The sequence below is a fragment of the Pararge aegeria genome, chromosome 6, assembly GCF_905163445.1.
Source record: "Pararge aegeria chromosome 6, ilParAegt1.1, whole genome shotgun sequence".
Classification (NCBI taxonomy): Eukaryota; Metazoa; Arthropoda; class Insecta; order Lepidoptera; family Nymphalidae; genus Pararge; species Pararge aegeria.
Window position 1 is genome coordinate 19,211,810 of NC_053185.1, and position 20,752 is coordinate 19,232,561.

A 20,752-nucleotide genomic window follows, 5' to 3' on the forward strand; every position below is an offset into this window, starting at 1 on the left:
TCAATACTCCTATGGAATAGGTTTGTTTTAAAGTATAATAATAATAGCTTATGCAGATGCAAAAAATGTAATAAACTCAAAACCTAAAATTGTTCTCGCACCGGTGCTCGCAAGAATATTTGACAAACGTTTTTCGAAGGTTTAAAGTGCAAAGGATGGTATTGGTGCTGCGTCTAAGCCTTTTCCAGAAGGAGGCCGTCCTTGTTTTAAGAATGTTAATGCCTGGAATAAAAAGTCCAGAGTGAAGGAAATACAACATGCACACAAACTTTAAAGATTTGGGAACCGTTCAAAAAATTAACTGTATTGCAAAGTCAAAGCTTACAACATATTGAAGCGATTCATGAAGTCTGTTTTCAGTTTTGAAATGTAAACAGTTTCTTTGTTCCGTGCTAAGTTTCTGGAAATTTCGTAAATTGCTTCACGGCGTATTGCATTTTCTAGTACAGACTGTCTGTTTGAATTTGTCCAAACGAAATACGAGGAGTGCTCCGCAAACTTTGTGCGGGTTACAAAGCATCTTTTCTTTAGTGCTTTCGTGATTTTACTCTTAAAATGAGTAGCTTAACCTGGTTCACGATGGTTTTTTTTAAGGCAGCGATAAAATTTAAGCAATCTGGAACCATGTTACTACATATATTAGCAACTACCGTAGTAGTTGACTACTGTTTAATCACATGTGAGGTCACTATTCATTTCAAAATTACTTTTTGAGATGTTTACAACATTTTTTTTGTTTTTTTTTTAATTGTCCTTTTTGCTGGTTAAGATTTTAAATTAAGATTTTCATGGTAGAACAACATTTCTTAAATATAGTTCAGCGGGTTGCATTGATCGTGACCACGATCCATGGGTCTGGAACTGGGTCGAAAATTACAAATATTATCGTGGTTATGGTATGTACCAGTTGAACTATATTGGAGAATTTTTTGCTGCTTCAAATTGTTTAGTAAATATTATGAGTTATTAGTACTGATTTGTTTTTAGTGCAGTCTTCGAGCGAAACACAGACAAAAAACAAACACTTTTCGCAATTAGGTATAATGTCTATATAGATTATTATCACTCACTCTAGCAAATAATTATTTCTAATGGCATATAGATTATGATTGCCATGAGCCGTAACGAAATCAAAATAAGAATCATAACTCAAAATAAACTCCATAGCTAATGTATGTTTGCTGGATAAAAATTAACTTTTGGAGTTCTCCTCAAGAATTGCAGAAATCACTACACTAAATTGGACATCAATTTGTAGAAACGCTAAACTTTCTGTGTAAACTAAACAAACTGCAGTTCATTTTCTACTGGTATTTCTCGCACCTCTGCAGCCTCTTTATTCTGTACAGTGCAATGTTCATCGCTGAGTTAGTCGCTAAATATTACGTGCTTCACTTAAACTAATGTTTGAAACATTACAAATATTATTTTTCCATAAACCAACCAAGGTCGCTTACAGAATAGCACTGCAATTCCCAAAATAAGTCATCTGCGGTACAAGTTAATAAATTTAAAAATTCAATAATAAAAAAAAAACACTTTTTTTTATTTCAATGAGGTCTAGTTTATAAGCACTTTAAAAATGTCAAGTCAGTATGTTTGTATGACTCTACCGGAAGGCAGATTCTACCAAAAAGAGCTGGCAAGAAACTTAGCAGATTGCTCTTTTTCAACATAATTAATTTATAGTTTAACAATTTACGCTGCAACGACGGTGTGATCCACGCTGTGTATAGAATACGTCTACACCAGTTATAGTCTGCTGTCATACAAATCATATCATCAATTCACACACATCTTTATGTTGAGTTAAATTATGTTATCATCATCATCGTGTCAACCAATGGACGACCACTGCTGTAAATATATACTAAGTAGAAAGCTACAAGTATAACGGTTTTGGACCGCTTGCATTCAGCGGTTCCCAGTGATTCTGGTCTGACCGCCTCATTGGAGGTCGACCAACGCTTTGTCGCCATTCCAGCACTTTGAGGGTCCCAAACGATAAGAAGGGTAACATTCGTCGATTCTTCGAGCTATGTTCAGCGCTCATTGCTACTTCACCTTTACGTCTTGTTAAGCTAAATATTAAATAAGTTTAATCTTCTTTCCTTCCACTTTAGTTGTTTTTACAAATAGCCGTCGCTGAGTAAGCTTTTTAAACAAACTTGTGTGTTTACAGAAAAGAAGTGCCAATTGCGAGAGGCACGTATTTTTTAGCATTATGTAACGTTTTTTTTTTTTATTATATCATTCATTTCTTTTTTTTATTTCATCACTGCGTCAGCGACAGAAGCAAGGCTGTGTGTTTACAGAATCACACTGGCCACTGCAAGAGTCATTTCATCCACACCACTTCACCATTCATCTTCTTTTCTACGAATTTTATATCTAACATTGTTTTTTTAAATGACGTCGTTGCCACAACGACGCAAGCAAAGCTGCGAGTTCACAGAATAGCAGCACCGTCCGTAAGAGGAGTCATTTCATCCGCACCACTTAATCTTCTGCGCCCGCTCTCTGCCAGCGATTAAAACTTTCAAAATGAATCTCGAGTGCGCTTTAAAGCGCATAATTTAAATAAAATTGCGCTGTGTCATATTTTTGCCGCATTCTTTTCCTGTGTGACTTTGAAAAGACGTAATTAGGACGTAGACTAAAAAAGGCTTTGGGGATTACCGTCTGTACTGTAATAAAAGCTTATGACATATGTTTCTGTTCACTTTTACACTGAACTAACATATATTCTTTGGACACCAGGCGGCTGACTACCATCGCTTAAATCAGTATTATTATAATATTGTTGACACTTTTGATTCAGAATAATGAATATTTTAGATCAAGGTATGTCACTTAAAATTGTTATTTACTACTTATTTGATATAATCCGCGAATTTATAATTTCTATAATATTTATAGACCACACCACCATTTCTATATGGACCGTAAATAAAATGATTTAATTTTTTTTTACTCACCGTTCTTACTTCACTTTCAGCCCCATTTGCGAGGTATTGTGTTTGCTTTAGGTTTGGTGCCAGTAGTTGCCTGTAACAAAATTAAAAATTAAAAATTTAATATTTATCACCATGATAACAAAGAAAATCTCTGCTAAGTTCACAACAGTGGGCTCTACTTAAACCAAGGCACGTTTGGAACCCTCCTAGGTTTAGTTTTAATGTAAAGATTTTAGTTATCACCATCACCTAACATTAATGGTAACATATTATATGTATAAAGGCTTTATAGGTGCCAGTGACAAATAAAAAGAAAATATAGAGAAAGTCAATCTGGTTGTAAAAATGTGTCGCTGGTATGATTGCATTTAAGGGCTAATTTCGTTTGAAGTGGAAAGAGAACAAGCAATTTGAATTAAAAAATATTTACGGATATTTTTTTTTTTCTGGGTTTTAAGTATCTTATGGCGAAAGCTACTATGTCTACGTAAAATGTTTTTGAGATTGGTGTTGCGCCGAAATGACATGTTGGTAAGTCAGTTATTATTCTTCAATCCTGCGGGAAAGGTCTTGAGTGTTCTGCGAAAAGTTCAAAGATTTTACTTGAACCTATTATCAAGTTTAGTCAAGATAAAAAACAAATTTTCAGCATTTCAAATACTTTTCAATATAGGTGACCTAACACATTTCTCAGAGGCCACAATTCGCCGATGAAAAACTTGAGCGAGCTATATCTGCGCTTTTAGTCTTTGATTTTATACCACTAGTCTCGTAAATTTTAACATTTTAAACAATTTAAATTTGGAATGAGTTTTCGAAATTTTAAGTAAGTAAATAGACTTCTTTGCAAATAAATATAAACTTCGCATTTAAATTTGAAATTTCCTGGAATTCCGAGAAATCTAAGATGAGTCTGGAACGTCTTATCTTAAGAAACAAAGGAGAAGGTACACAAAATTATACTGGCAAAGCAAGAGGAAACTAAGTAAGCCAAGTTTCGCTTTGGCAATAAATTATACGGTTTGCAGTCAAAGGTAATCAAAACAGGTTATGTACTTGTGATTTATTTGCAATGCTTTATCTAATTAGAATTAGGGAATGGGATGGTTTGTCAATGATAAGGAAAATTATTCATTTCACCCTGGTCAAGTGCGGATTGGTGGGACAAGTCCGGATTGGTGTTCATGTCATGGATAAAACTAATTTTTATCCGGCTTAAAAATCGACGAGATTCTAAATACGGTTGTATTTTTTTCAGTAGTGTATAGACGGATTTAGAAATTCATACTTCCCAAATGGTCACATTGTCATCAGGTTACGGTCTATTGGTGGGATCTTGAAGTAATACAACCACCAGAATTTTAAAATAATAAGTATTTCACGGATTGCGATTCGAATGTGGTATATGGTTGATATGTAATTAACGGTCGTCATTATAATAGAGCTGATGGTGAAATATCGGCGGAAATCTTCAACAATTAACGTCCCAGCATCGGGAAATGCAATATTTTTATATTATTAATTTTTATAGAAAAAAATTAAAAATGTGTACTGTAGTTGCCCGTTAAGGATTAAACGCAGCGTTACTGTCGATTCGTGTACAAAGGACTGCTTAAACCCTCGCACTAAGATAATTTGTGTAAAATTTCAATTCATTTATGTATATTAAATATACTGTACTTTTGAAAAGTCAAGTATGTCTGTTTGTAGTGACTACCTCCGGTTTGAAAGGCAGATTCTATTGAGAGCCGGTAAGAGAATCAGCAGTTGCTCTTTTTCAACATCATCTTATAATAATCATTGTTTAATGTAGTGTGAGATGAAAGCGAAGCGGCTTGCTTCCAAGCAACCTTCTCACTAAAATATTTAAACAATGGTATAGTAAATTCGATGTATAAAATGTATTTTGATCAATTCTTTAAACGATACGATACTTACTACTAGATTATATAAATTATCTCGTAATGTATCGTTTAAAGAATGTATCAAATGTCAGTTTTTTATTTTTTCAAAAATTGTAGTCCTACCTATTTTTATGGGTCGCGTTCTACGATTAATCCCACATTCATCTGTGTTAAAATGTAAAATGTGTATGTAGTACAAAAGCTACTTTGCAGTTTATTGCTGGGTTGTTCTAGGTAAATCACAAAAGCCTTCTCAAAATCATGTCGACACAGCAAGAGGAAGCATAGTAAACCAAGTTTTGCTTTGGCAATAAATTATACGGTTTGCAGTCAAAGGTAATGAATGCTCGTGAGTAATGACTTGTCTTAGCTTGAGGTTATGTACATAGTTTCAAAGTTAAACTCTTTGTTAATCATAACCATTTATTTCTTGTATATTTCTTTCCCGGGTTTCGTAACCAAAGGTTATAACTGGACCCTATTACTAAAATTCCGTTGTCCGTCCACAACTTCGTTCGATTCGCACTTGACTATTTTTTTAAATAATTTTTTTCTACTTTTGTTCTTTTAATGTAGACTAGCGTTGATTGATGATCCAGACTAAGGAGCACGCATGTCGTAGAGTACACGCAGGAGTAGAAGAGGTCTAGTCACTCTTTATAGGTATCGGAGAAGACGAATGTTAGAAGGGAATTCCAGATTTTTGCAACTACGTAACGGTGCAGATCCTTACGATGCCTCGCAGTTCGATAGTAGAAAGATGAAGATGGAACCAAATTGAATAGTTTCTTAACACACTCCCGTAACTATACCTTGTACAATAAGTATCGATAGATAGGCAGCCTTGTGACGATGCTCCTAACATTTTTGTTGGTTTTATAAAAGGGTATAAGAATAAAAAAACTTTAAAACCTCCGGTGGTACCTACACTTGGCAAGCCTGTTTCGCGGGCTTAACATTTTTGGTTACTTTTCGCTTGTTTAAAATTTTTTTCACAATATATTATTTGAGAAAAAAAAATACACTTGCGATTTGCAAACAGATTTCTTCTACTGTGTGTTGTAGCACGTAACATTTTTATTTTTACAACCCTTAAGCTGTGTCATGTGTGGGTAAAGAACAAGTCAGTCCACTTGTATTTTAAGAATGTGATAAAAAGTAGAATACGTTACTTCTCAGCTCTTTACTTATCTATATGATAGAAATCAGTTGCTGGACAATTTACTTTACTTCATGGACAACCGATAGCAAAAAACCTTTTTGCATTTAGAATATTCAAGTGGTTACCTAATTATTTGTAAACGTAGTTAGCGATAGTGTTCATTTTGCTCATAGTTTAACAAAGTCAAGCTCAACACATCGAAAATATATTCACCGAGCTTTAAAATAAAGAAGGAAAACAAGCAACAAAAGTTGCCAGCTTATCTTGCAGCGTCAATATTAATTTGAACCACCCGCTTTATCCTTCAAAACTTATTGATGGGCTCTGCGGCAAGATAAATTGAGCTGTGTCACCATGGTATAAAGTTCGAAATTTATCACAGCTCCGGCTACAGTAACCAGGCTTAACAGTTTACTGGATTGGTCCTGAAAATATTCTTACTCTTATATCGTGAACTGTTTTTCTTTCTATAAAATACTGTGTTCGTAATTGAGTTCGTCGCTTCAATTTATTTACGGATACTGCAATGTTAAATGTTATCTTTGTGTCAGTTGAAAGCGATACTCATCTACGATACATGTCTAATATGAAAGTAGTTGTGCGACAGGCTGAGCATCGTGGTTTGTTTGTATCTGGTATGTTTTTTTTTGGTAACATAAGGAAGTTTTCTTCAGTTTCAATTTGGCAAGCTTTTCATATTAAAGATCCAGATAACATTTGTTGCTGGTGCGTTGTATATGTCCAACTGAGGCGCGTTAATGACCATAAAAAACTATACGGTGGCGGCTATTAAATCATACAGCAGACGTTCGAACAATCTGCTTTTGAGGCCTGTACGGCGCCGTAACGTGAGTTCGTAAAGACCAGGTAGACATCGAGTACATCATCGTATCAAACAATAACCGGTCGATTACGAGTGCATACCCTTTAAATGTTTTTACACTTTTCCGTAAAATTAAATGAAATTGTCCTGGACATTGAAAACTATTCGACATGGTCACCCAACTCTAGTGCTAAGGGTGTTCATTTATTCGGTTGCACGTCAGATGGCGTTGTTAATGAGAGAAGCACGAGTAGTAGTGACGTCACGGGTGCGATTATTGGCAGCCATTGTTGTTAACTGCTTCACAATATAATTTAAATCACTCTTTTCTTTGATCTTCCATCTACTAAAGGTGTAATGTTTTGCTCCGGTTTAACAATATTGACCGAATTATATACCCATACTAAATGGTTAAAGAACTGAGCCCCCTATATTGACCTTCATAGTATATCCTTCACCGTAAGATGAGATGTCATTTGTTTATAATCATCCTCAGCTTAACAGAGTCTCTCGTCTTGTATAGGATCTCAGAAATTAAAAGCTTATCCCCACCACGCTGCACCAATGGAGTTTAACGGGTTTTCAGTGAGTTAAATTGGCTTTGAGTGAAACTGAAGGCTCATCGTGCCCTCGAAAGTACAGGAGAGAGACTTGGCGACAGATCTTGAAGAATTTAATACCTTGGAAAAAGTTCAGACTGCTATCTAGAGGCTCTGGCGTAGAGGTATAGTTTTAAAATTATAACAGTCATAATCCATAAAATGTTTACCTGTTACCATCTTCGACTGCATTATTGCTGAATACCAGGTGAGATTGAAGTCAAGGGGAACTTGTTGTGAATTAAAAGAAACACCTTGGTAATATTAATTAAGTATACATATAGTTTACTTACCAGATTAGATACTTTACTTACTTAAATAAATTTATATGTATCTGTCTTGGATTTCGAAAGACCTAACCCTTATTCGTCATCATTATGTCGACTTGACATCTTGGAGATGTCTCTTAAAAAGTTCAAAGTCTGTATTAAACGTAAGCTTATAGAAAAGTTCTATTATAGTATGAAGGACTACGTAATCGATAAAAAAGCTTGGGTGTGAATTATTGCTCTAACCAAGTTGCTCTTCTAATAATTTTAAATCACATTATGAGATGGTGATAACAAAATAAAAACACCCGGCTAAGTTTGTTGTGGGCTTCTTCTTAGATCAGGACGCGGTTGGAACCCTCGTAGCTTTAGTTTTATGTTTGCGAATGTGGTTATCGCCATCATCTCATTACCGTGTTATTCTTATGTACGCATCAAAAGTGCCATCTATGGGCCTACTTGAATAAAGATATTTTGACTTTGACTAATGGATATCGACTGTTGGACATAGGTTTGTAGGAAGTTCTAAACACCATAGAATATTTTTGGAAATAGTAGAACTTAAGACAAAGACAAAGTCCATAGGTGGCACTTTTGCTGCGTACATTTCATGAGAATAACACGGTAGTGAGATGACTTTTTGTGACATAGCTCAACCGGGGAAGTACTACACCATGTTTATTTCTGCTGAGAAGCATTGTTGCAATAGGAATCCAGACTGAAGGGCGTGTGTGCACATTAAGACACGTGAGGATTCACATCTACGTCTCAGGTTGTTGGGCACAGGGCCACACTTTGCAGGATGTGTCCCTCGCATGCCCTACGAAGAAATTGCTATATTTCTAGGCGAAAGTTTGGCACTATCCAACAGGTTAGTTTGGTCCATCAATTATTAACTATAAAAAAACCTTTTGGTGCCGCTTGGGTCCAGCGGCTACCTATGACTCATTTGATTTCATCCATCCAGCTCGTTGGGAGTCTACCAACGCTGCGTGGTTCCAGACCAGCATCTTTGGACCCTTAACGTCCATCGGTTCTCCACGTTTACTGACGTGCTTTGTGACTTTACCTTTGCGACGATGAGCTATGTTGGTAACTCTAGTTCTACGGATATCTTCATTACTCATTTGATCACGTAAATAACTCCAAGCGTAGCTCAGTTCATTACCAGCTGAAGTAGCCATATTCGCCATCTTTTGTGCCTTATTAGGCTTATAGAAATTGAACAATAGCATCACCGTAACATAGGGGTTTAAAACATATATTTGTCAGACGAAATCTACAGATCGACTGTACTGAACTTGAACTGAATTTTGCTGGCACTAAACCAGTAGGGTAAGTAACCCTTTGCAAATATTTATTACAGAAAATATTTTCCTTCTTACATCTATCCGACGTCATGTGGGGTCAAGACAATTGTATTTTCTTCAAACTTGAAATTCGGACGTTACAGGAAATACATTTGATGGAAACAACATTGATGGAAACATTCAGTTATGAAGTGTCAGGGCATGTATATAAAGTAGAAGAAGGGTAAACAGATATTTTGTTTGGACTAAGTCACGGACAACCCTTACTTAACCATAAATTAAACTGTAAGTAGGTACATAACGATTTCCGGTATTCGTACCTCGAGGCAGCATCGAACGGAAATTTTGGGGTAAACAAATTTCGCCAATAAATATTTTTCGTATAGCAATATTTCGGGTTTGGTCCAAACGGTGGGATAGTGTTAGATTGAAAGAGTTCACCATATTTAAATATGTCGCAAACTATTTTGAAGATTGAATTTACATGATAGAAATAACAAATAATAACAGCGTTGAGAGAAATGATGCGGACCAATTCAATTTCGAGCACAGACAGGGGTTATACAAACTAGATGACAGATTGCGTTGACAGTTAACAATCTATGTATTCATAGACGACTAAAAAATTATAAGTGCCAGGCGGGAATCGAAATCGGTCCTCCCGAATGGACGGCTGGGCCGTTTTGTAATATCAGTATGTTAAAATATCTGTGAAAAATGGTTTTAACGTCCTTTAACCGTGTCGAACGCTTATGACTTGTATCCAGCAAATACTCATCTCGAATATTTGACGTGCTCCCTTTAGCCCAGGGCGGGGTCATGGTGGATTTCCACGGACTTTGTGGAAATAGAAAAACTCGTTTGAGGTGATTTCGAACAGATTCCACTATGTCTTCGAGCGATCGAACATAACATTTGTGCACAAATACTTTGCTTGAGCATGTAAACCTTTGTTATGAAGATATTTACGGTCCAGTTAGGGTCTTATGGATTTAGTGGGATGTTTTATTTAGCTGTGTAACACACCAGTAGAATACTTATGTTTATTTCGCTTTCTGCTTGTTATATATCCCCGATCACCGTTTTATATTTACTAATACTTTTAATGCGAACGTTGCTAAAGACCTACTCTCTTTCTTTATATCACACATGGAAGCTAAAAATAAAAAAATAAAAATAGTTTATTTGGGTACATAAAATCCCACCAAAAAATTCTTTAAAAAACTAGCCAAGTCTCGATGGAGCTGCTTGTTTATATCTAAAGAGTAATGAAATCTATATAAAGTCCTGCCAAGTCTAAGGTTCCTGCGATTTCTTTATTATTATAGTTAAAGTTGTGTGACTTTACTAAAATACATGTTTTAAAGATGTTATATATTTAAAAAAAAACGATCACTAGCACCTTTAAGAATTTTAGGTTATGTGCATTTTAAGCTTTTAAAATATAACCTCATTTAACGGTGAAAGAAACCATTGATAGAATTACTGCAATTCTTCTGAGAGTTCTCCATAATGTTCTTAACGGTGTGTGTGTGTCTACCACTACCACTAACGGGGTGTCTACCATTCCGCACTCGGCCAGCGTAGTGGACTAAGACGTAGAGGCCGTCCTCTTCAGGGTTTAGGTCTGAAGATGACGGCTGATTTGCGCAGTTTGCAGCAACCCTGCTTGCTGAGCCCAGGGCCGTGGGTTCGATTCCCACAACTGGAAAATATTTGTGTGATGAGCATGAATGTTTATCAGTGTCTGGGTGTGTATTCTAAGTATTTATGTATATCTTATCTATCTATATATATAAAAGAGAAAGTGTGTGGGTATGTTCCGTATAGGCTCCGAAACGGCTGGACCGATTTAAATGAAACTTTCAGGGAATCTCCGGATTGACCTGGCGAGTAATCCTGTAAAGTTTGGTGACGATCGGAGCACTCCTATTTTTGAACTGTCAAATACAGCTTTTATTTACTACGATGATATTCTATTGTTGGGTGTACATGGGTGTAGATAATGATGTTCACCCGCTCGAGAAGAGAATAGAAGAGAAAGAATACGGAGAGAAACAAATGATTTAATATATTATGAGACTTAAATTAAAAATTTAATGATGTAAGTTTATTGTTTAAATAAAATAAAGCAAAATCTAGCCCGGCGAAGCGGGCTGGGTACGCTAGTTATTCATAAAAATATTCATCAGTCCTGCTTTCTGAGTCCAAGGCCGTGGGTTCGATTCCCACAACTGGAAAATGTTTGTGTGATGAGCATGAATGTTTTTCAGTGTCTGGGTGCTTATATGTATATTCTAAGTACTCGTATTTATGTATATTATTCATAAAAATATTCATCAGTCGTCTTAGTACCCATAACACAAGCTACAATTACTTTGGAGCTAGGCGGCGGTGTGTGTATTGTCGTAGTATATTTATTTATTATCAGTCGTCTTAGTACCCATAACACAAGCTATGCTTACTTTGGGGCTAGTTGGCGATGTGTGTATTGTCGTAGTATATTTATTTATTATCAGTCGTCTTAGTACCCATAACACAAGCTACGCTTACTTTGGGGCTAGGTGGCGGTGTGTGTATTGTCGTAGTATATTTATTTATTATCAGTCGTCTTAGTACCCATAACACAAGCTATGCTTGATTTGGGGCTAGGTGGCGATGTGTGTATTGTCGTAGTATATTTATTTATTATCAGTCGTCTTAGTACCCATAACACAAGCTATGCTTACTTTGGGGCTAGGTGGCGATGTGTGTATTGTCGTAGTATATTTATTTATTATCAGTCGTCTTAGTACCCATAACACAAGCTATGCTTACTTTGGGGCTAGGTGGCGATGTGTGTATTGTCGTAGTATATTTATTTATTATCAGTCGTCTTAGTACCCATAACATAAGCTATACTTACTTTGGGGCTAGGTGGCGGTGTGTGTATTGTCGTAGTATATTTATTTATTATCAGTCGTCTTAGTACCCATGACACAAGCTACGCTTACTTTGGGGCTAGTTTGTATTTCTAGTATTATCGTACTATATTTATTTATTTAAAAAAAAACCCTCGTCATTCTGAAAGGAGACTCGTGTCCTGTAGCGGATTGATCATTAAAGGACATTGTATACAATTTTACAATAAATTACCGGTTGATATCTTGGGGATGTCACTAAAGAAGTTCAAAGTTTGTATTAAGCGAAAGCTTATAGAAAAGTCCTATTATAGTATAAAGGATAACGTAAACGATAAAAAAGCTTGGGTGTAAACAATTGCTCTTACCAGGTTGCTTCTTAAATATTTTCTAATAACAATGTGAGATGGTGATAACAAAAAGAACACCCGGCTAAGTTTGTTGTGGGCTTCTTCTTAGACCAGAGCGCGATTGGAACCCTCGTAGCTTTAGTTTTAAGTTTACGATTGTAGTTATCGCCATCACTACTCACTGCTATGTTCACATTTTGTATATAATAACGCATCAAAAGTGCTATCTATGTGCCTATTTGAATAAAGAAATATTTGAATAAAAAAAAAAAAAAAAATTATGATAATGATGATTATATTATTCATATTAAAACAATATGTTGTATCTTTATAATACGACATTTACATTCAGAATGTTCTCAGTAATAAAAGTGGAATTAGATGTTTTATTCCATCATATAAAAGATCATATCGTTATGTGAAAGTTCACAGTCTTATGTCTTAATGAGCTCGCACAAAGAGCTTCACTGTAAGTATTAAATTGGGTAAGTATGCAAAACCGGGTGTAATTACTTGTACGTGTAAAGACTTTAATAGTTCAAATGTACTTCCAAAGAGAGTATTAGCTTAACTGCTTCTTTGGTGCAGAGGTTAGCATGTTAAGCTACGGATCATGAAGTCCGGGATTCAAATCTCAAGTCGGGTTATAACTTTTAAGTCACTAAGTTTTTTGTTTTAGCCAGCGCGGAGTTAGGTAGCACCGTTTCTCGGAGAGCACGCTACAGGGACGTTTTTAGTTATTTAAACTGTCATGTGATAATTGTAAAAAACTTCAGAGTTTGGAGCATCGTCACCAGGTTGTCCGCCTTTTGGTATTCTATTTAGTTCTTGAGCACACTCTCCGAAATATGTATTTTAGAGTGTGTGCTCAAGAACTGTTTGATCTAATTCCCTCGCTCATCTTTTTACCATCGAACCGCGAGGCACCGTAAGGATCTGCATCCGTACGTTGTTTAAAATACCAAGGATTCGTACGAAGCGCTTTTCATTTTCGTTTCCCCCAGTTCCTACAATATGAGTACCTTCGAATCAAGAGTGAATAGGCATCTTCTAGGCAAGCGCGATCTACCTTTGGCTACATCAACACTTAATATCAGGTGTGGCAGTCACGCGCTCGTCTATATACATTAAATAAAAACAACCCGTTTTGGAGCAGCGTGGTGGTCGCAAGTCCGGCAATATATAGGATACTTCTCATATCATATGCAAATTAGAGAATAGATATGGGGAAACATTTGTTGAACCACTTATGGCTGTACAGTGTTTTTATGATTTTTTCTGTGGTAGTAGGGCACAGCCGTGGTCTAACGAATATAATATATAATAATAAAAGAAACTACTCGGAACCAAAACAACTGTTATTGGAACCCTGAAGCATGTCAGCTTTTTTAGTATGATAATAATATGTTTCGTTTAAAAACTATTGAATCGTCAAATTATGTGGGTAATAATTCAGATCAACCTCTTTTCAACCCTTTTCAATGGCAAATGGCAATCTATACATTTATTATTCCATCTTGTGAACAGCTGACCTTTTCAATACCGGATATAAACAAATTCCAAATTCGTCGTCAAAAGACCGATAATCATCGACCCTACGATATTTTCGTTGACCCTTCCACCGGGATGAACAAAACAGAAAATAAGATTAAAAAGCAAGAAACAGGGGAAGTTTCTATTTTGGAAACGCCAACTATTTGCTTTTTTTGGAAAGAATAAAGTTAACTGAACACGTTTACTGTCTAACTGACCTCTGCATCTGGTATCGTCATCACATCAATCCATTTTTATGTAAAGTTAGTATCAAAAGTGCCATCTATATGCCTATTTGAACAAATAAATATTCGACTTTGACTTTGCAAGTGTGGTTACGCCCGCAAAATAGTAACTCGAACCGAATAATGCATGTCAATTTACATCTGTACTGCAGCATTCAAATATTTGGAGCCATCAATGGAGTGTGTTTAATTCCTACAATTCAGTTTATTCTTGGTTTGTACCAACGGAGTACAATTTGCAATTTTTTTTATTGTACACCGTCGCTTTAATTCGTGACGCTCTTATGTTTGAAAAGTTTTTGTAAAGTCATTCCACAAACCAAACCAATGCAGGCCTGTGCCAAGCAATGAGAATAAATGTTGGATAGAAGCAGGCGTTACTTTGCGGAAATCCATAATATATTATGAAATATATATATGAGTGTAATTTATAATTACTTCAATCCGTATACTCCACACCAAACAGATACACGGCAATGTACCCTCTATGCACGTTTCGCTCCGAAACCGGAGCATCCTCAGAAGATTTTGACTTTACAATGAATAATTGTTAAGTACAGATTCTGCTGCTGTTCGCGGAGTATAATTAAGCTTAATTTTCATAATACGGCTGAAAATGTGCCAGTGGCGTGAATACAGAGTATGCACAGAGAATGCAATAAGCGTTATAAATATTAATACATAAATAAATAAATAACTTATGGATAGGCTTCATAAGATTTAGAAAAAGCATACCCTTAATTTTTTTCAACTGGTATTAGAGATTTTCTTTATTTTATCTCATCTGCATACCCTGTGCATACCCTCTATGCACGCTACTGGATATGGCTGAATGATATCCATGGTGCGCAGGGTTCGGGCTAGTTCCAGCGACCTTCTGTGGGCACTTGCTGGCAGGTTTGATTGCCAGTACCTGGGCCATTGCTGTATGGTACTTGTCTTTTCCAATCGGGCTTGCCAGAAGGGTTTTAAATAAACTACTTCGTTTGGCTAAGTTTACTTATATTAGTTTTTTAACTTTGTATTTTATTCACAAAATATGATCGTAGTTGGTTAACTTTTATTTTAATAATTTACTAGCTGTTGCCCGCGACTTCGTCTGCGTTTGATTTTGTTTTTTTATGTGGCATTAAATTTAGTTGAAGTTCTAAAAAAATGTATATAGTATTCAGTATCGCTAAGCCTTAAATGAGGGGTATGCTGCTGTCCGCTGAGGAGTTCTGTCCTCTAACTCCAACCATCAGATCTACACAAAGTTTGGGCACAATTAAATACATATTATAACCTCTATAGTACAAAAATAATTATTTAAATCGGTTATAATTTGTCGGAGTTGTTCCTATCCGAGGAACCGAGCTTAATGTCGAGATAAAAAGTATCCTATATTAACACTTTCAAGTATATGTGTAAAAAGTTTCATGAGGATTGGTTAAGTAGTTTTTGCGTGAAAGCGTAACAAACAAACTTACATTGACATTTATAATATTAGTAGGGATAGGGATTACCTAAGCTTGCCAGTACACATTCGAGCATCATGGTGAAACAGTTCTATCATCGGTCTCCTTTTATTATATGAAGAGGTATATGGCTGTGGGATATTATTTTCTATTAATTTATTTAAATGGTGACGATAAATAAGACATTAAAAAGAGACATATAAAAATATATTATCTATTACAGGAGTTTTTATCCTTAAATTGCAGATATTTCCGAAGTTTCTTTCTGCACATTATACTGAAATCTTTCACGTATCGCTGCGTAATCATCAGTCGTTGGGAAGTCGTCGGCAAGTCGTCGGGTGCTCTCGCTCGAGCGGGCGGCAGTGTGTGAAAACGGCTCATGTCGGCCAATTCAGTTGAACACGTCACTTGCTCGAGCAAGCGAAGCGGAAGGATTCGTGTTGGCTGTTGTATCTCTACATCTTTGAAGATCGGCTTTACCTTTGAACTTATGGGTGTGGCTAAAAGATTTTCTATTCGTTCGGTATTTCGGAATGCATCTATTTATATCTTACTAGCATAGTAGCATAGTTTAAGTTGTGTATTCTCGTAAAAATAATCGGTTGTCAGTTTTAATAATATAACTTTTAAATGAAGTTTATTTTTAAAAAGAACTGTCTTGTTTAGGTTTAGTCCTTACATTTTTTTTACTGGTGATAACTTTATTTGACGGCCGATCGGCGAAGTGGGTAGCGACCCTGCATTCTGAGTCCAAGTCCGTGGGTTCGATTCTCACAACTGGAACATTTTTGTGTGATGAACATGAATGTTTTTCAGTGGCTGTATATTATATATTATAAGTATTTATGTATATTAATCATAAAAATATTCATCAGTCATCTTTGTACCCATAACACAAGCTACGCTTACCTTGGGGTAGATGACGATGTGTGTATTGTCGTAGTATATTATATTGCATATTCCATTGGAATGAAATGATCATCGACGATATTTTAGAACACAATAGCTGCTATTACGACTCTACATTCTATTCTCTTGAAGACTTTTTTGTAAGTAATAATGAGTTCTTTAATCATGTTATACATCATATATCATCAATAGTTTTCTCAGCGCTCGCCAATCAATGGATTTTTAGGCAAAACTGTGCTGCTTTGGGTTACAATATTGCAATTTTCTTAAAGATGTCCAATTTTAATGAAAATAAATTATACTCTGTGTTACTTCTTGATAAATTAGCTTTCTTTTGGAAAATAAATGGTTAAAATCATACCACTTCTATCAGCCTTTCAAGCCATAGGGTATAAACAACTAAACAATAAAATCTTTCCTCTTCATAATATTAGTAGGTAGGTTAGCATTAGATTTTAATTCTTGCAATCTATTTATATTTCTAAGAGTCTATTTTCATTATCATCATCAATTTATCAACTGACGTACGTCTACTGCTGGACATAGTGCTTAGTTCCATATTCCATGTTCTTTTGCGGCTAGGTGCTGCCTGTGACTCGCTTAATGTCGTCTGTCAACCTTATCGGAGTCGCTATTCCAGCACCTTAAGACCACAGCGTCGATTGGTTCCGCCACTACAACTTCGCTTCTGGTTAAGCTTAGTTGGTAACTCTGGCTTTTCTACGGACCTTCACGCAAGGTCATAGTTCTCTTCATCGCCCGCTGAGTGACTAAGCAAGTGAGTGACTTATGAGACCAATAGTAAGCGACCACGCTTTTGAGTCATAAGATATATCTACATCTCCTGCATCAATTTCTTATTAGTATCTCACTATTGGACACAAACTTTTTCTTTGAAATCACGTCAATCCATTGCCCTATTGCGTGAAAGAATGACAAACCAAAAAGCATTTTGTTGTATTTGTGAATTTGTAATATTAAGCACGGTATGAAAAGTTGGTATCATCAACATATCAACCCCTTAACAGTCCCCTACAGAGCAAGGGTCTCCTCCCACAATGAGTGTAAGTTCAGACCGTAGTCCACGACGCTGGCCCGTTGCGGATTGGTGGACTTCACACACCTTTGAGAACATTATGGAGAACTCTCAGGCACACAGGTTCCTCACGGTGTTTTCCTACACCGTTGAAACAAATGATATTTGAATTGCTAACAACGCACATACTCGTAACTTAGAAAAATTAGAGGTGCGTGCCTGGATTCGAACTCGCCTTATAGAAAGTCGAAGTCGAAGTCCTAACCACTGGGCTATCACCACTTCAAGGTATACCTGATGATAATTCCATCTTGCCAAGTTACGTCTCTCTAATTGTAATGTAATGTTTTAAGCAAACAACCTTATTCTAATGTCTCCCAAAATACTTATTTACCTTTTGCGCGACCCGAAAGAACTGATTAGCATTCAATTCAACTCATAATATTATAATTTTCTTTTCATTTGACAGTTCTTGTCCCAAAATAATCCCCTTCAGTTTAATTTCAAATCTTTTAATGTGGTAGAAAATTACTTCTATACGAGAGAGCTCGACTGGATTTCTTATTACTTAATACGCAGAGTTGCAAAATTTTGTAATATCCTTTTTCATACCCTGATTTATTCTCCTTTTCGAGTTTACATAATTTACCAATAGCTATTTCTGTAAATTAATGCTGTTTCCAAAGGACTTGGTGTTTGAGTAACTAAATTTTAATGAATTGCCAGTTTGCCTTCCCCGGGAAACGAACCCGAGACTTCCTACGTAAAACCACAGCGCTCAAAGCTGTGCCAGGGAGGTCATCATCAGCATCAATAGCCTCTCCCATCGGGAGGATTTCTTATAATCACCACACTGTGCAGACAAGTTGGTGATTTGTGATAACAAACCAGCTGTGCGTACGCGGTTTTTTGGTTTCTAGTTGGAATCCTGCGGGAACCGTACATTTTTCCGGGATAAAAAGCAGCCTATGTGTTAATCCAGGGTATAATCTATCTTCATTCCAATTTTCAGTAAAATTGGTTCTGTAGTTTTTGCGTGGAAGAGTAACAAAGATTTATGCATCCATTCATCCATACAAATTTTCGCATTTATAATATAAGTAGGATGGATATACACAACACATATTTATTTTTTACACTCGTACATAAGCGTAATGAGATATTTGACGGCCGTCTGGCGCAGTGCGCTACGACCCTTCCTTCTGCGTCCTCGGCCTTGGGTTTGATTCGAACAACTGGAAAACGTTTGTGCGATAAACATGATTGTTTTTCAGTGTCTGGGTGTTTATCTTTATATTATAAGTATTTATGTGTAAAAAAATATTCTACAGCTATCTTAGTACCCATAAAACAAGCTACACTTACTTTGGGGCTAGATGGCGATGTGTGTATTGTCGTATTTAAGTGCCTTATTTAGATTTAAATGATATATTAATTTGATATATCATTTAAATCTAAATAAGGCACTTATTTATTTGAAAAGCACAAATTAATAATATTGTAAGTCTTGAAATAATTAAGAATTCTATTTCTGTTCATACACTTTTCTTACTCACTGGCTTGTTAAATCCTCTTTAAGGAAAGTGCCTTTCCTACTTAGATCCTTAAATTCGATATTGAATTAATTCTACAAGGTACACTGTAGAGTTAGTTCATTTAGAACGTCCTTTTTCAAAGTTTAAATTCACTTATGTAAAGTTAATTGATGAGATAATATAAAAATACGTCAGTTCTGTATTTCTTTGAAAATACTTATATCATAAAGCTGTGAAACCTAGCCGCCCAGGGCGGATTGGTGGACTCCACACACCTTTGAGAACATTATGGAGAACTCTCAGGCATGCAGGTTTCCTCACGATGTTTTGCTTCACAGTTGAAGCAGGTGGTATTTTAATTTTTCTAAACGCACCTAACTTAGAAAAGTTATAGGTTCTGGGATTCTTACTCGCCCCTTCTGAACTGAAGTCAAAGTGCGCATTTATAATATTAGTTATGATTATTTGATTTGATTTCTGAAGTGTAACACTTAGCTCAGGTGATAAATATGTATGTTTGTTTATAGCTTATTTTCGAATCTCCGTACCGAGTAAGTATCTCGCGGTCACAACCTAGTGGAGAGGTGCTCCCCAACTTTACCGATAAATCACATGCGCTGCACAATCAAAACTCTATTCACGCGATTTCAGCAACTCGAAATTTCACTAACTACAGCGACCTGAATGCGGCCAGAAACTGATATTTGGGGCAAATTCAATCATAATTATGCTACACTAGCAGTTGCCCGTTACTCCATATAATATAAATAAATCTTTATATATAAAAATGTTATGTTGGATTGTGTACACTTCAAACTCAAAAGGTTCTGCACCGATCGAGCTGAAATTTTAGCATGATATATAATCCGCATCAAGGATTGTTTTTATCTATTTATTGCATCAGACACATATCCGCGAGCCTTTATATCTACGCAGACAGTGGAAAAACAAAAATATTGTATATCCATAAGTATTGCAAAATTAAACTTCTATGTATTCTTTGTTTTGTTTCTCATTTATCAACCATTCCATAGAAATGTGCCACAGCGAAGCGTGGCAGGGTACAAATAGTAATAAATAAATGTACTACGGAAATACATACATCGCCACCTAGCCCCAAACTAAGCGTAGCTTGTGTTATGGGTGCTAAGATGACTGATGAATATTTTCTCTAAGAATAATATACAGAAATACATAAATACTTAATACTGAAAAACATTCCTGTTCATCACACAAATATTTTCCAGAATCCCACGGCGTTTGACTCAGAAACCGGGATAACTTTGTTTCAGCTATTTTCCAATTCTTAATAGTATTGCTTTTTAGGTCTCATTTTTAATAATTATCATTGTGATTATTTTGCTAGTTTTGAGTTAAGCGTAAGAGCAAGGTAAAGAGTTGAAGCTTGTAATCCTGGATTGACGCCAGAATCAAACTACCTACCTACTACCCTACATTAATACGGTTGCAGCCACTGGAAATTTCAGTAGGTTACTCTTGCGACCTGAATGCGGCCAGGAGCCGATATTTGGGGCGAATTTAATCATATGACGTCAGAAACTGTTATTCAATTGCCGTCGACGTCAGAGCCACGCCTGGGGCGGTTTGCGGTGTAATTTATGAAAGATTTATTTATCTCCCGATAATTTATCGTTATATCGTGATTTATATAGCTTTTCTAGGTAAAATGAATATAGGAAGAAATAAAATAATAAAAGCGATACTTATTTGTTTTCGTACATTTTTAAAAACTTTATTAA

General features: G+C 35.9%; 1 protein-coding gene across 3 annotated transcripts in view; it reads right to left on the reverse strand.

Moving 5' to 3' along the window:
- LOC120624561 (disintegrin and metalloproteinase domain-containing protein 11) overlaps positions 1 to 20,752 on the reverse strand; it is a 305,939-nt gene that overhangs the window by 146,772 nt on the left and 138,415 nt on the right. For all 3 annotated transcript variants that reach the window (XM_039891194.1, XM_039891193.1, XM_039891195.1), the window contains exon 6: positions 2,979 to 3,048. In XM_039891194.1, coding sequence (XP_039747128.1) covers positions 2,979 to 3,048 — 70 coding nt within the window. The remainder of the gene's footprint in view (positions 1 to 2,978; positions 3,049 to 20,752) is intronic.